Source organism: Cervus elaphus, chromosome 4, assembly GCF_910594005.1.
Source record: "Cervus elaphus chromosome 4, mCerEla1.1, whole genome shotgun sequence".
Classification (NCBI taxonomy): Eukaryota; Metazoa; Chordata; class Mammalia; order Artiodactyla; family Cervidae; genus Cervus; species Cervus elaphus.
Window position 1 is genome coordinate 16,529,346 of NC_057818.1, and position 15,200 is coordinate 16,544,545.

A 15,200-nucleotide genomic window follows, 5' to 3' on the forward strand; every position below is an offset into this window, starting at 1 on the left:
CCTGCAGTGGCATAGTACAGCTGGGGAAGACTGACTGATACAGGAAATAAAATGCGCCTAGAACCCACTCACTGGTTAACTTAACAATGTATGTTAAACTGCAAACGCATTCCACCAGTTTCTTTTATTAATCAAAATAGACAGCCAATGGGAATTTGCTGTATGTCTCAGGGAACTCAAGCAGGGGCTCTGTATCAACCTAGAGGGGTCGGATGGGGAGTGAGACTAAAGAGGGAGGGGACATATGTACACCTATGGCTGATTCATGTCTATGTTTGACAGAAAACAACAAAATTCTGTAAAGCAATTCTCCTTCAGTTAAAAAATAAATTTTAAAAAGATAGTATGAAAGGAAAAAGGTCCAAAATTGTTAATAGCAACTTTATTGTTTCACTGGTGAAAAAAAATCATAACTGTATGATGCATTTCCCCCTAAATTTACAACAATGAAGGTTATACATAAATTATATAGATCACAAATTTTCTATTTTATACTATTTAGAACAAAATTATTTTGATAAATATGTCCAGAAGACAACATAAGTTCTTAATGGATGGCTGAGTCCAAATATGCAAAATATAGCTTCTGGTTTAGACCATGGTGCTTTAAAATCCTCAAACATGCATTAATATACTCTAATTTTAGGGAAAATATTACACATGGCCTTATCTTGCATTTTGGGAGAAGCCCAAGCTGAATTTCACATACAGTATTCCTTTCCTCTAAATTAATTTCAGAACAAAGATACTTTCAGGTTAGTACTTCCAAGGAATGAAGGAAATTATACACTCAACAGTGAAACAAAACAGAAAAAACGGAAGGGGAGTTTCATTAGTAACAGAGATAAGTGGGGGTTTTTTGGCTTTTTTTTTTTTGTTTCTTTTAAACAGATCACAGGAATTTTAAATAGCAGATCAATCATGCTACTTAGGATGAGCAGACAGACCTGAACACTTATGAAGTGAATAATTTTATTAAGGTCTTGAAGGTGAGTGTCCGGAGGTGCTGGGTAAAACACACCACAGGTAAGAAACGGGAAACCTACCTCAGCATTTCTGAAAGGCACAATCTATGGAAGGGAAGCCTAGTATAATAAAACCCTTACTGGATGTGCATGGAAAGGAGGATGGTGAGTCTGACTCCTTTTTAAAGGATGAGACCCTCATAAATTGGCCCTTCAGATTCTGGTGATTCCCGCCGCAAGCGCAGATGCTCCAGTGTGTTATGGAAATGTTTGTTAATCTGCTCTGTTTCCTCACTGGATTCAAGATTTGGGAGGTCTTCTCGAATCTTTTGGATAAGCTGATTCAAAACCTGAATAGTGACCTATAAAAGAATACATACAATTTCACAATCAAGTATGTACCATAAAAGATAATGTAATTTAATATGAACATCTTGAAGAGCTTTTGTTACTGTTAGAAGTTACCAGAATAATTATGAAAAAAAAGAGATGTGAGAACATGATCCCTGGCTTCAGAGACAACTATTGGCTATTCATCTAAAATAGCAACAAACAAAAAATACTTAATGGAAACACAGAACTTCATAAACCAGTAAAAGAACAAAAGCCATTTATTTAACCTATAAATATCAATCAATCCTTTATTTGGGAGTTACTCTATACTTGTGGTAAATACTATTCAGCATTTGTAAATTCTTTTTTATTTTTTAAACAGAGAGTGACTGTTTCCAAACCAGGAAAGGAGTACCTCAAGGCTGTATATTGTCACCCTGCTTATTTAACTTCTATGCAGAGTACATCATGAGAAATGCTGGGCTGAAAGAAGCACAAGCTGGAATCAAGATTGCCGGGAGAAATATCAATAACATCAGATATGCAGATGACACCACCCTTATGGCAGAAAGCAAAAGGACTACTAAAGAGCCTCTTGATGAAAGTGAAAGGGAGTGAAAAAGTTGGCTTAAAGCTCAACATTCAGAAAACTAAGATCATGGCATCTGGTCCCATCACTTCATGGGAGATAGATGGGGAAATAGTGACAGACTTAATTTTTTGGGGCTTCAAAATCACTGCAGATGGTGATTGCAGCCATGAAATTAAAAGATGCTTGCTCCTTGGAAGAAAAGTTATGACCAACCTAGAAAGCATATTAAAAAGCAGAGACATTCCACAAGCAATAAATGCCGGAGAGGGTGTGAAGAAAAGGGAACCCTCTTACACTGTTGGTGGGAATGCAAACTAGTACAGCCACTATGGAGAACGGTGTGGAGATTCCTTAAAAAACTGGAAATAGAACTGCCATACGACCCAGCAATCCCACTCCTGGGCATACACACCGAGGAAACTAGATTTGAAAGAGACACGTGCACCCCAATGTTCATCGCAGCGCTGTTTATAATTGCCAGGACATGGAAGCAACCTAGATGCCCATCAGCAGACGAATGGATAAGGAAGCTATGGTACATATACACAATGGAATATTACTTAGCCATTAAGAAGAATTTATTTGAATCAGTTCTAATGAGATGGATGAAACTGGAGCCCATTATACAGAGTGAAGTAAGCCAGAAAGATAAAGACCAATACAGTATACTAATGCATATATATTGAATTTAAAAAGATGGTAATGATAACCCTATATGCAAAACAGAAAAAGAGACACAGATGTACAGAACAGACTTTTGGACTCTGTGGGAGAAGGCGAAGGTGGGATGTTCTGAGAGAATAGCATTGAAACATGTATACTATCAAGGGTGAAACAGAGCTCTAGCCCAGGTTGGATGCATGAGACGGGTGCTCAGGGCTGGTGCACTGGGAAGACCCAGAGAGATGGGATGGGGAGGGAAGCGGGAGGGGGGATCGGGATGGGGAACACATGTAAATCCATGGCTGATTCATGTCAATGTATGGCAAAAACCACTACAATATTGTAAAGTAATTAGCCTCCAACTAATAAAAATAAATGAAAAAAAAAAAAAAAGCAGAGACATTACTTTGTCAACAAAGGTCTGTCTAGTCAAACCTATGGTTTTTCCAGTAGTCATATATGGATGTGATGGACTATAAAGAAAGCTGAGTGCCAAAGAATTGATGCTTTTGAACTGTGGTGTTGGAGAAGACTCGAGAGTCCCTTGGACTGCAAGGAGATACAACCAGTTCATCCTAAAGGAAACTGGTCCTGAATGTTCATTGGAAGGACTGATGCTGAAGCTGAAACTCCAATACTTTGGTCACCTGATGCGAAGAACTGACTCATTGGAAAAGACCCTGATGTTGGGAAAGATTGAAGGTGGGAGGAGAAGAGGACAACAGAGGATGAGACGGCTGGATGGCATCACTGACTCAATGGACATGAGTTTGAGTAAACTCCAGGAGTTGGAGACGGACAGGGAAGCCTGGCGTGCTACAGTCCATGGGGCTGCAAAGAGTCGAACATGACTGAGCAACTGAACTGACTATTTTTATAAAATGTTCATAAGCAAAAGAGATAAGAATTTTCTTGCACACAGTGAGCTCTTCTGTTAGATGCCATCCATATAGACAGAGAACTTTAGAGAATGAAAGAGACCAACTAAGTGGATTCTCCAAACTCTGACCCTTGTAAACAAAAAAAAGAAAATATCAGAATGATAAACTTTTGTATGTGTCAAACCTAAAAATAGGAAAATAAAATATTTCACTAACAACAATTTACTATTCACTTACCGCATCATTTTCCTTTTCATAAAAATAGATATATCTGTTCAGGATTTCTATAAAAAGTTGCACTTGTAGAGAGGGATCCATGCACTGATTTGCTATTTTCAGAGCTTTCTTTAGGCATTCCATTACCCTTTTGCCTCCATGCAGCTAGAAAAAAGGTAGTGAGGAGTATTAAAGAGAGAATATTAAAGAGATAAATGAATTACAAATGTCCCATTTCACACAAAGAAATAAACACACTACTATGGCTCTTTCATATTTTAAAAGGACACAAATTTAAATCCTCTTCACTTTTTAAAGCATACAGCAATATTTTAAAACAAATATATTGTTTTATATATGTTAAATGTTTTATATTTATTTTGTATATTTTTAAAAGGAAGTGGTACAAACTTGCTATGTTGCAATCCTCAAAGTGGAGGCTTCACCACAGCATGTAACTCTCTATACATTACTGTTCATTTCATTTAACAAAACAAAGAAATTTCCTGTCAGGTTTCTAAGCACTCTACCTATTTTACCTCCAAGGCACAACGCCACAGCAGCCGTTCCCTATCAATGATCCCCTCTCCTGTCACATTGCTGGTCAGGAATGACCTCCCATCTTACCTCCTCTCCATTTTTGTCTGTGTTTCTGCCAGACCAGAAGAGATGTGCACAGGTGCTCACAGCTCGGCCCTGATCAGGTTTCTTCAGAAGTTTGGATGCAGCAAGAGCACACTGAGTCCTCAAGGGTTCATGGTTTTCTTCACTGAAGCACCTCATCCTCTCAAAAGTACCAATGATCAAGGTGATGGCAGCCAGCTGTGCTTTGGAATCACTGATTTCATCTTCGTACAGAGAAAACGCCTGGTGCACACAAAGCAGAAATGACCTTTAGAGACTATCTATCTATTAGGGCATTTTCCAAAGTTATTTCCCATTAAAGCCTCATCCTGCGAATAGTTCAGATTAGAATATACATGTGCCCTTGCTTGGAGAGCCACAAGACAAAGATGCTGACAAGCTGCAACAAAGAAACTTGCTTTAACTTTTAATCCAGAGATTCCAAACTGAATTAACAAAGGGATTTTTTTTTTCCTCTTGAAAGTTTTACCATGACACACTTGAAAATCCTCAAGCTCACTCAAAGTATGAAAGGATTAGTTACTGAGTGGTGTCCAACCCTTTGTGGCCCCATAGACTGTGTAGCCCACCAGGCTCCTCCGTCCATGGGATTCTTCAGGCAAGAATACTGGAATGGGTTGCCATTTCCTTCTCTAGGGATTAAACCCAGGTGTCCCATACTGCAGGCAGACTCTACCATGTGGGCCACCAGGGAAGTAGTGTCCAGTAATTCTGATCAATTTTTCTGCTCCAAACCAGGCAATAAAACTACAGTATTAAGAAGCATAGTATTTCCTATCAAGATAGTGAGAAAGGGGTGCTTATAAATTAAGAGTAAATTCCTATGTACCACCATCATTAACATCGTTAACATAACATACCATAACATAACATAAACATAACATAACATAAATATAACATAGCTTAACATCATCAACATAACAAGTGACTGAACAGAGCAAACAGATTCATCCCAGAAAGAGAGCAGATCATCACCTGGGACATAAATTCATATGCTACTGTTTCATGATTTTCAAAACCAATTTCTCCAGCAGCTAGAGCCCCCTGAAGAAAAAGTCTTAAGGGTAATTCTGCCAACTCTGCTTTGATCAAAGCACTGATAGTCTGGTGAGCAAACGAAAAAATCTTCTGGCATTTCTTTTCCCATTTGTCATCCTAAAAAACGAAAAAATAGTTAAATTACCTTAAATTCAATATTAACTTGCTTAAGAATATTTATTTTAAATAAAACTTTTATGGAACAAACAGGAAAAGTGGTAAAAGTTGAGTTCACAGTTTTCCTACTATCTTCCTGTCTCTTTTGTGGAGTCCATAAGTAAATCAAGCAGGATGCCTTCTCAAAACAACCATTTGAGGTCACTGGCTTTGCAATTTTTATATATTTGGGGTTTTTTTTTTTTTCCTATCAGAAAAAGCAACATATTTCCAAATTGGACAAAATTTGGAAAATACACAAAAGAATTTTTAAAAAATTCTTTAAAACCATCCCTAAATCTACCACCCAGCAATAATCACTAATTACATTCTGATGTTAATGTCTTCCTTTCTTTTTCCTATGCAAATATTATGTAACTGGGATCCTCTGGGTACGGTTTTGTTTTCCACTTTAAAGTACTTACTGAGAAGAGTTAAATTGGGCTCAGTGCTGCATGTAATTTGTACTCAACTCCTTTTCTTCACTTATTTTATCATGATTTTCCTCATATTAAAATTATTTAAAATTATTTTAATCACTAGAAAGTATTCCATAAAAAGGACACAGCATAATTTTACTTTATTTCCTTTTGGACATAAATGTAATACAGCAAATGGTCTATAAACACAAAGCATTATTGAGTCCCTAATTTTTTCCTTAGTATAAATTTTTAGAAGCGGAAATATTGGATTTATTAAGGCTGTACTTACATACTGTCAGAGTTTTCTAGAAAGACTGCACTAATTCACATTCCCACCATTACTAGATGAGAATGAATACTCATCACACCATTGCCATTGCTGGACATTTTTCTTTTTTCTTTACCAGTCTGATTTCTAAATAAGTTCACTATTATAATTACCAGTGAGGTTAAATATTTTATTCATGTTTGACCATCCAAATTTCTTGTTAAAGCAATCAATTCTTTTCGTCTTTAAGAGAGGGTAACAGTCACAGACTTTTACAAGGAGAAAATGCAATAATCCAGGTTTACAGTCCTTGGCACAGTGTATGGCAGGCAGTCATGTGCCAGTTGCTTTCTTTATTGTTACATCTACAAACATGTATCCATAAAATATTGGGGAAAAAAGGAATTACATGACAGGCTGGCCTTATAAAAACTGGCCAAAGGCATGCTATGTCATGCTGGTAGGTCTACTGAATATACCTTGTTTCTCTATTAATTATTGTTTCTCCATTATTAGAATGTTTCTCCAATATTAGATCTTACTTGTTATGTATTGCAACCTCTGAACGAGACTACTGCCTCACTTCAGAACTTGTACTTTATAAAGACTCCAAGAAAATAAAATCATTCTTGAAAAAGTAAAGCATTGTCAGTCATTCTGTGAAAAACTTAGCAATGTCTCACAAGTGTTCTTTAGACACAGGAAAAACTTCAGCATCAATTTAAACCATTTGAATCTTTCATTTCTAAGTGTTTTTTTAATGTGATTCCTCAACTAGTATGTAATCTACCAACATCACTATTAGTAATACTTAACACAGGACTAGAAATGAGTTGAGTTATTGAAACTGGGATTGTATTACACCATTTTCTATTTGTACATGTTTGAAATTTTCTATCATAATAAAGTAAAATACACACACACAGAGGAAAAAACTAGTGCAGAGGAAAAAACTAGTGACATACTTAAAAGTAAACCCACCACTTTAGAATTCTCTTTGTACCGAAAAGCCAGCTGGTAAGCTGCAAATACCAAAGGTGGCAGTGTGAAGCGAATCCGTTGATTTCCACCAGCTCCAAAATGTTTTCGTGCTGTGTTTAAAATCTGACCAAAAGAAACAGACAGAACCCATTAATTGATTATAAAATTAAATGAGAGCTCTAATCATGATGATTGCTACCGTTTTTTGAATACAGTTTTTATGGTATACTCTTACATTTCTTTTCTTGCCAAGTCATCACCATCACCCAAGAGATAGATGCCCGCCAGGCTCCTCTGCCCATGGAATCCTCCAGACAAGAATACTAGAGGGGTAGCCATTCCCTGCTCCAGGGGATTTTCCTGACCCAGGGATCGAGTCCGCATTTCCTGTGTTGCAGGCAGATTCTTTACTGTCTGCACCACCAGGGAAGCCCATCTCACAAATGGGGGAAAGGCTGAAGTTCAGAGAGATTGTAATACTTGCCTTAACTTACAGAACTAGCCAGGGGCAGATACAAATTTAAATATATTTTCACACACACATGTAAAAAGTATGCTGCGTTGATAAAGAGCACAGGCTCTGAAGATAAGACACATTTAAACACAGATCTTAACACTATTTGTGTGATCCTGGGAAAATTACCATTTACCTTCTCTTAACTATAATTTTCACTCTCAGGGTTGTTGGCAAGATCAAATAACAGATGTAAACTGTTATCAGTACTAACACATGGCATGTACTCAAAATACTGGCTACTATTATAATATAAAAAGTATGCATATTGCTGGTACATCATGCCTCTTCAGGAAAATATTAAGACCATTTAAGTCAAGGAAAATGGTAATAAACTTTAAAAGAGCCATCAGAAAACAAATGTCTGGTTGTTTCAGAAAAATCACAAGAATTCATGAAATACTTTTGACTGTGGAGACACAGTGTGTGCCATATTCAAGTTTTGTAAATTTCTCTGATAATGGTAGATGGATAGGAAGAGAATGCATTCCCCCTTGAGAAAGTCAAAACTAATGATCCTCACCTTAAAGGTATTTCTTTACATGGCATAACAAAACTGGCCACAGGTGGAAAGCACACTTTCTACTTTGGACATTTTTCTACTTTGGTTTGCAACGAAAAATGAAAACCCACAAAGGCCATGTATGTAACATGACAGAAACATAAGGCAATTAGTTAAAACATTTGAACAATCAGGCCAGCCACTAGGTACAGATCACATGCAGTGCAGACTGCTTGATGCTAAGCCAAGCTGAAGACTATCGCACTACAGACAGAAATCAGCCTCTTTTTCACAATGGTTATGAAAGAGTACAAGAGTGTCAGCTATGACAAAGTCAACACAAGCAGTCAGGGCCCATCCTCAAATTAAGGTGTTCTTCATTACAACAGACTAACAGTCCCACATATCCAACAATGGTTAAACTACTTTGCCCAAACAATAATTAAGTCACTATCTGTGCCACCTTTTATAAATTACCCAGTATCAGTCACCAATATCCTATTCAGGCAACATGTTTTATTCACAAAGGTTTATTAAGGACTAGTGACAAAGAAAGGGAGACTCTCATCTGATTGTTCTTTGCCAGGAAAAGGGGGTTAAGAAAAAGGCAATTTTAAAGTCTTCACACATTTTCAATGTGGCAAACAAACACAACCTCTATTTGCAAACCTTGGAAACATAAACACAACTGAATATAAAGTTGTTGCTCATACTTGAAAAGTTTATTATGAAAAACAACTGAACAATTCTAAAAGCAACACATAGTTCAGAAAGAAAATAAACATGGAATGATTACTGGATGGATACCCAACTAAAGTAAGATAGACTTTTCTACAATTCCTAAGAAGTCTTCAGAAGAAATTAGAGCAACCAACTTGTTCTTCATAAGCTCCAGAAGTTTACAATTAATGCACTTAATCATAAAGTAAAAGTCCAGTTAATCGCTTACTCAGTTTCAATTCTTTTGAAACCTTTTAATACCACAAGCTGGATTAAACTATTTGAGACACATCTACACATGATTTCACAAGAAGCTGTTGAAGGGGTATAAGAAGAGTTAATTCATACCAAGTACTGCTGATCAGGGTCCTCAGACCGCAGAAGATGAATGAATCTGCCCACAAGGCTCTGCTCATCAGCAAAGTCCTCGGGGTCAGGTTCTTCTACAGGTTGATCTGGCTGATCCTGAATCAGTGTAGATACCAAATTCATTATGGAATCCACCTGTAATATGGAAGACATGGAAACCGACCAGGGTGAAACAATCAGCATGTAATGCCACTGACAAAAGTGCTTCTAGTTGTGTAGAGTTATAAAACAGTATCAACAACTTAATTCCTTTTTTCTGTATGAAAGTGTATGCATGTTGGTACACATATAGGTAAGAGTCTAGAAAGAGACAGACCAAATGTTAATTAAGAGCAGTTATTCTCTTCCTGTGGGATTATAGCTATTTTATATTTTCTTCTTTATATATCTCTAATCTTCTCATTTATATAATGAATAAGCTATTTATAACTATTTTTAGTAGCATAACTACTGAAGTGTATATATATACACTAAAGTATATAAAGTATACTACTAAAGTATATATATATACTAAAGTATATTAAGTAGTATAATACTAAGTAGTATCACTATTTTTAGTAGTAAATGACCCTCCCCTCCCATCTCATGTGTCTGTCTCATTGTCTAAAACCATAACTACACTGTCTCTGTTTTCTTAATATATAGCATGTCAGTATTCTCTTACCTGGTCTTGAGAGACAATTTCTGTATTATAATCTAGAACATTACTAAGCACGTAACAACTCATGCTCTTTCTGGACTCATAGTCAAAATACTCAAAGAGTGGGTGGAAATGTTTTAATTTCAAGACTGTTAAAATATTGTTGTAAGTATCAACAGGAATCTTCAGAAGTCTGGTGAGCTCCTTTGAAACTGCACTACTGGTAGCAATACTGCCAAAAGAAAAACAGCAGTCCTTTAGTGAATAAATTAACCTCTTACATACACAAACAGCACCTGGTTCATAAAAATTTGAAAATTTTCATTTACATATTAAAGGAAATGGGTGAAGTGAATCACACCATCCCAAAATACCCCAGTGACTTCCAAGAGAGGTCTATCAGATGTCCACCTAAACACACACATTTATTCATCTATTAAAGTCCTATAGATACAACAGGTTATGCTGGTCTACAATTCATGAACAGGTTGTATACCTGGAGTTAAAAAAGACTGTCTAGAATGTGGTATTTCTAAGGGAAGTATTTTAAGTGGTAGTTAAGTTTCTAGGGCAGTCAGTAAGTACTGTATATTCAGGACGAGAAAGCCATGCAAAACTAGCAATTCAAGAACATAATACATACATTATTTCTTCTTTATCAGATGTTGGTGAATAAGGAAAAGCAGGATAAAATTAGGAACATTCCAGGGTGACTGAAGAATATCCAGGCATTAATAAGACCTTTAGAGGTTGGTACTTCGAATTCTTTATTCTGTCTAATTTTACTTTAAAACTCATTTAGTGGGGGAAGATATAGATACAAAACTTATTTACGATCTGGAATCCTTTTTGGTTCACACAAAAAATGAGAGTGACAAAAAGAAAAAGAAGGAATAAAAAGCGGTAAAAGGAAAAAGAAATCTTCCAGACACAACTAAACCACTGGAAGAGAGATGGAAAACAGAAAGATTACGTGAGATGAAATGATAATATAGGGCAAGGAGGGGCCTAGTTTGACTCATGTTCAGAAGCAGTGGAGGATGGGACAGTAAAGGGACTACTGGGATAAGATAATAAGATCACAACTGTGCAAATGGCCACTAGAGGATGCAACAGGTCTAGGACAGCATAGTTGAGGAAGATGCAAGTACACAACAGAATATTCATACTGTGCCTGATATCAAAATCAAAGCTGAAAATAGAAAAAAATTTAAACCAATATAATTTTCACATCTTAAATACATACACGAATCCCTAATTTTTTCATAATTTACTCTTCTGTAGGAAACTACTTATGGAAATACTCACTCTTAGATACAAAGGGGTCTGAATGGAGACACTGGTCCCTAAAGATGCCTATGGTCTATGAGTGTCAGTACCTGATCACTGTACACAACCAGGCAATTGGCTGCCACTTTCTGCCCTGGTTAGTACCAAGCATGTCAATCTCACAAATGCTTAAAAAACAAGATGAACACTAACATTTTTTTTAAAAATTGCGAAAGAAAAACAAATCTGGGACAAAAAAGCCTTACAAAGGTTTTTATAAAAAAGTTTGACTTACTGTTCAAGGTTGAGCTTATTAAATATCTCCACTGTTGTTTCTAGAACTTTATCAACATAGTCCACACGATCAGGATAACACTTCATAGCGAGATTAATGAGAGAGACTTGTAAAGATACAACATCTTCCGAAGGCATGTCCTGTCTAGACTGGAATGTTCAGAAAACCATGGAATTTATTTTAAACAATTACTAAAAGACTATAAGCAGAGAATTATGAAAGTTTTTAGAACTTAGGAAGAAAGTCATACAAACCTGTATTACTGTAGCCACCTGCTGTGAAAATATATCAAAAAGTTTAATATCTGTTGGGATCCCAGGTCCATCTTCACGGTGAGCAAATAAAGCTAATCTAAAAAAGAAAATACTCTTTATTTAAAAAGATATAGGAATCTGGGTCGTGGGATCATGGATGATATTTTACCCTTTCAATTCATTTTTAATGGAACAATTTTACCAATGATGCCTTTTTCACTGCATTCTTACTTTACACCATACACACCAGATTTTTAACAGGTCAATTCTGTCAAATTCTTTGAAGCCTAATTAAGTAGACATGGATAGAACTGTATTAACATGACAAAATGTATTCAACAGCCATAGTTATAAAACGTAAAAAGTATATAGATAAATTTTAAGACACTGCATTTTTACTACTGTCAAATTTAAAACACAACTAATTCCAAAAGCAGTCAAGTTAACTTCTATTTACCACATATTAAACTACTCAAAATAATGTTTTTTCCATTATCATTACTGTTTGTCCTGATTACAGCTGGACCCACATTTTGTTATGCACAGAAGAATCACTACTGACAGAAATGGTTAAGTGGTGTTACGCCTAACATTAAGAAAATCCAGTTAGGAGCGTCCATTTAGAGTATCCCCAATTGACTTATAATTCTTTTTTTTTTGTTGTTGTTGTTTTTTTTGACTTATAATTCTTAAAACCAAGGATGGACCTGATAATTTGGAGAATTCAGCTATATAAATTGACTTTAAAACTAATAACTTAGATATTTAAAACATAATAAAAGTATTTGCAGAAATAAATCTTCACTTGGGTTTCTGGTTTCACAATGTCAATTAGTGTATGCTCACAAGCAGGACACATACTATGTACGAACACCCAGTAGGCACTCATTAAAGCTATATCAAAGGCCAAGTTTTACACTTTTAACCAAGACCAAGGGCTAAAGAAGTATAATTTAAACACATTGGGGACTTACTAACATTTTTAGTACTTGAAAACTCTTCTTTAAAAAAATGCAGTAATAGAGTGATTACTTGAACATTCTTAATCATCTATATTTATGTCTACTTGATAAAGATTCCAGATCAAACTGATTCCCTCTGAAAGATAACTTCCATCATTGTAAAACACAAGGTTGCTCTTTGGTGATAGTTGGATTTATAAAATTTAAATGTTGGGCCTGTATAAAGTCTTTAAATACCAATTAAATGCATAGATTAAACATATTATCTCCATGCCTTCTGTTCAGTTAAGAGCTAAACTTCTTCCATGAGTAAGCCAGACAAGTACTTATTAGATACTCAGACTTACAGAACTAATGTAACTAAATCATAATCATTAATAAAGATGTAAAAAAGAATTCACAAAAATGTTTTAAATTCATTATTCAAAAGTCAAAACATCTGCCCTTCAATACAGGAAACTCTTACCTATCAATTAAAGCAATGATTATGTTTTTCACATTTACATTTTGGTGTAACTCAGCACAGGCCCGAAGAAAAGGATTCAAAGTTTGAAGGTGGAATTCATCAGGGAAAACCTGAAAATTAAATTATAGTCGATTATTACTAAAATCAACTAGCAAAAATCAATTAGCAAAGGCATTTTCCACTATATTCTGGACTTAATATTTAAAACTCATATTTGTGGGGAAAAAAAATCATTTTAACATTATATAACCAAGTGCAAATACATCACTTTCAAGCCTCTCTAAACATAACCCCAGAAAGAAAGATTCTGTTAACCAAAGTACACTTACAATTAAACTAAAACTAATGATACCTAGACAACTTGGAGGTTACTCTTTCCTACATTTTGGGAAGAAAAACCCATCAATACAAAGACCATGTTATTATATTAATAAGAGAAAAGGATTTATTCAGGAAAGCTTAATCTCTCTTCAATCAAGATTTTTTTCCCCAAAACAAAGAAAATTAATGAAACACAAAATGAGTTCTTTAAAAACCTGAAATGTTCTCACCTACCTGAATAATGCACTCCATGAGATATTCCTGAGCCAAAGCATCTCTGCAATTCACCACTTGCTCCAATATGCCAGTCAAAACAATCTGAAAGAAGAGAAAGGTTTTAAGAGTTAAAGAATTATTTTCAAAATCTTAAGTCACTCCTCCAGTAACACATTTGAACTGTGAACTTAAAAATCATATTTTAGGTTTTCCTGATCCATACTTCATTTCAAGACTAAACTGTAAAATTTTACAGAAGAATGTTTAAATTAAAAAATTCTGGGTTTCTATTTTGTAAAAGTCCATTTCATTGGTTTTTTTCTTTTATGGTTTGTGTTTATTGTGTCCTAAGAAAGCTTACCTAATCCAAGGTTATAAAGACTTCCTTTGTGTTTTCTTCTAAAAATTCCAGTTGCAAATTTCACACTTATGACTTTGATCAATTTTTTTGAGTTTCTCTGCATAGTATGAGAATGGGTCGCAGTTCAGAGGCTTGGTTCGCATACAGATGTCCAATAGTTAGAGAATCACTTGCTGAAAAGGTTGCCTTTGCACCCTTATCAACAATAATTGATTATATATACGTGATTGATTATATACATGTGAGTCTATTCTGGATCATCTCTTCTAGGGATCAGCAAATCTAGTTTAATGACCATTTTTGTATATTGTTTCCACATTATCTTTGGCTGCTTTTGCACTACACTGGCAGAATTTAACAGCTGCAAACTATATGGCTTGCAAAACCAAAAAATAAGTACTATTTGGTCCTTTAAAGAAAAGGTTTGCTAATTCCTGATTTATTCTCCAATGATACATGTATTTATCCCTTTCACCAATATCACATTACTTTATTGTCACTTTAGAGTAACTCTATAGTAAAATAAATCTCAATGTAAAGAAAATTGGTATCTTGATAATGATAATACTGAGTCTTCCAATTCACACAGACTCAAAATATAACTTTCAGTTTACTTAAGTCTTCTTTGATCAACAGTTTTCAATGCAATATTATTTTTAAAAATATTTCAATTTAAAAAATCAGACTTTATATATCTCATGACATAAGAAAAGATGAGGAGTAAAAAGATATAAACCTGTTTGTAACGTTCCACATTTACACCTTCCAACTGACTAAGGCGCACCAAATTTGTTCCCACTAAAATTCTCAGTTCTTGTCTTTCTCGTTCTCTTTTTTCTCTATCTCGGCTATGTCCCTGATGCTGCATTCGAACCCAGAGCTTGTTCATTTCTGCAAAGTTGAGTAGGACAAAATCCATGGAATCACTGATATCACCAGTTGTTTCTTCACTGTAAAGAAACAGTTGGAAAAATCTTTATACACAGTATTTAAACATAGGAACAATTTACTAATATTCCTCTTCTTTGTGCATTTCCTTCTTACCTCTTTAACACCAAACGCTTCATGAAAGACATCTTCAACTACACTGTCTTAGTGCTCAATTTCAAGAGGAAGAGAGAAAAGAATATCAGGGAGGGGACACAGTTCAA

At 35.3% G+C, this 15,200-nt stretch overlaps 1 protein-coding gene across 1 annotated transcript in view; it reads right to left on the minus strand.

Annotated features, from left to right (window-relative positions):
* Nucleotides 1-367: 367 nt before the first annotated feature.
* Nucleotides 368-15,200, minus strand: part of VPS35 (VPS35 retromer complex component) — a 28,718-nt gene continuing 13,885 nt past the window's right edge. The window contains exons 6-17 of the mRNA XM_043898365.1: nucleotides 14,786-14,999; nucleotides 13,707-13,790; nucleotides 13,152-13,261; nucleotides 11,724-11,820; nucleotides 11,470-11,618; nucleotides 9,930-10,137; nucleotides 9,245-9,400; nucleotides 7,161-7,283; nucleotides 5,271-5,450; nucleotides 4,278-4,517; nucleotides 3,672-3,815; nucleotides 368-1,327 (exon numbers count right to left, since the gene is read on the minus strand). Coding sequence (XP_043754300.1) covers nucleotides 1,148-1,327; nucleotides 3,672-3,815; nucleotides 4,278-4,517; nucleotides 5,271-5,450; nucleotides 7,161-7,283; nucleotides 9,245-9,400; nucleotides 9,930-10,137; nucleotides 11,470-11,618; nucleotides 11,724-11,820; nucleotides 13,152-13,261; nucleotides 13,707-13,790; nucleotides 14,786-14,999 — 1,885 coding nt within the window. The 3' untranslated portion in view covers nucleotides 368-1,147. The remainder of the gene's footprint in view (nucleotides 1,328-3,671; nucleotides 3,816-4,277; nucleotides 4,518-5,270; nucleotides 5,451-7,160; nucleotides 7,284-9,244; nucleotides 9,401-9,929; nucleotides 10,138-11,469; nucleotides 11,619-11,723; nucleotides 11,821-13,151; nucleotides 13,262-13,706; nucleotides 13,791-14,785; nucleotides 15,000-15,200) is intronic.